Source organism: Nelumbo nucifera, chromosome 6, assembly GCF_055504915.1.
Source record: "Nelumbo nucifera cultivar China Antique chromosome 6, China Antique-T2T, whole genome shotgun sequence".
Classification (NCBI taxonomy): Eukaryota; Viridiplantae; Streptophyta; class Magnoliopsida; order Proteales; family Nelumbonaceae; genus Nelumbo; species Nelumbo nucifera.
Window position 1 is genome coordinate 32,806,387 of NC_142654.1, and position 1,470 is coordinate 32,807,856.

Genomic DNA, 1,470 nt, shown 5'->3' on the forward strand with positions numbered 1-1,470 from the left:
TGTCAATGGCGACTCAACTATGGCTGCCTACTTAACCAAAGTCAGGGAGATCCTACCAGGCTCCAGCTCTTGTTTCATTAGGTGAATTCCGAGGTCCAAGAACACTAAGGTTGATGCCTTATCACGAGTAACTAGTACCAGCAACAACACCATGTGAACTATGTACATAGAGGACCTGCCTCGGCCCAGCATTCTCGGGGGGCAAAAGTGGTCACTCCCGTGTTGCAAGCAGAACTGAGTTGAATTGACCCGCTCGTTGATTATCTGATCCACGGGACCCTACCTGTAGAACGCAATGCAGCTCGGAGGATAGAGTGTCAATCAACCCGATACGCCCTTATAGACGGACAACTGTATAGGAGATCCTTCATGCTCCCCTACCTACGTTGCCTGTGACCCTCAAAAGCTGAGTTCGTAATTCGCGATATCCATGAAGGATTATGCGGAGGACACTTGAGGGGCAGAGCCCTCGCCCAAAAAGCATTAAGGCAGGGCTACTATTAGCCCACAATGAACACAAGCGCACTCGAGCTCGTCAAGAAATGCGACTGATGTCAAAGGCTCGCCAACATCCCCCATCAACCTATTGCCGATTTGAAGTATCTTACTAGTTCGTGGCCCTTCGTGTAGTGGGGAATCGACATGCTCGATCCTTTTTCGCCAGCAACCGGGCAAAGGAAGTTCTTGGTCGTGGCAGTGGATTACTTCACGAAGTGGGTGGAAGCCGAACCGTTGGTAAGCATTACAGCCTAGAATGTGCAAAATTTATTCTGGAGAAGCATCGTGTGTCGTTTCGGATTGCCCAAAGCCTTGATTTTGGATAACGGGAAGCAATTCGAGGACATCAAATTCCAAAACTAGTGTGCCGAGATGGGGATTCAGCAAAACTTCACCTCGGTAGCGCATCCACAAGCAAACGGACAGGCCAAAGTGATGAACAGTGCTATCCTCCGTGGACTGAAAGCTCGCCTTGCGCAAGCTAAAGGGTTACGGGTGGATGAGCTACCTAGTGTCCTTTGGGCCTACCGAACTACCATCAAGACCGTGACCAGCGAGACACCCTTCAACCTCACATACGGGAAGGAAGCCATGATCCCGGTAGAGATTGAAGTTCCGACGTTGCGGCTCAAAGCTTACGATGAAGAGACAAATGACGACAAACTCAAAACTAACTTGGACCTCATCGAAGAGGTACGTGAACTGGCCCACATTCAAATTGTAGCTTACCAACAGCGAGTAGCTCAGTATTATAATGCATGGGTTAGGAAGCGACTATTCCGAGTTGGTGACCTGGTCCTCCGTAAGGTAATGGTACATGAGCCTGTCATGGGTAAGCTCAGCACGAATTGGGAAGGTCCTTACTGGGTGAGACGGGTGTTCGGAGAAGGAACCTATGAACTCGAGACCATGAAAGGGAAACAGGTACCTCGAGCTTGGAATATTGACAACCTAAGGAGATACTACCTATAA

General features: G+C 49.4%; 1 protein-coding gene across 1 annotated transcript; it reads left to right on the forward strand.

Moving 5' to 3' along the window:
• The first annotated feature begins 933 nt into the window (after window positions 1-933).
• Window positions 934-1,470, forward strand: LOC148790740 (uncharacterized). The gene has a single exon (XM_088890347.1). The coding sequence runs from the start codon at window positions 934-936 to the stop codon at window positions 1,468-1,470; it is 537 nt and encodes a 178-aa protein (XP_088746473.1).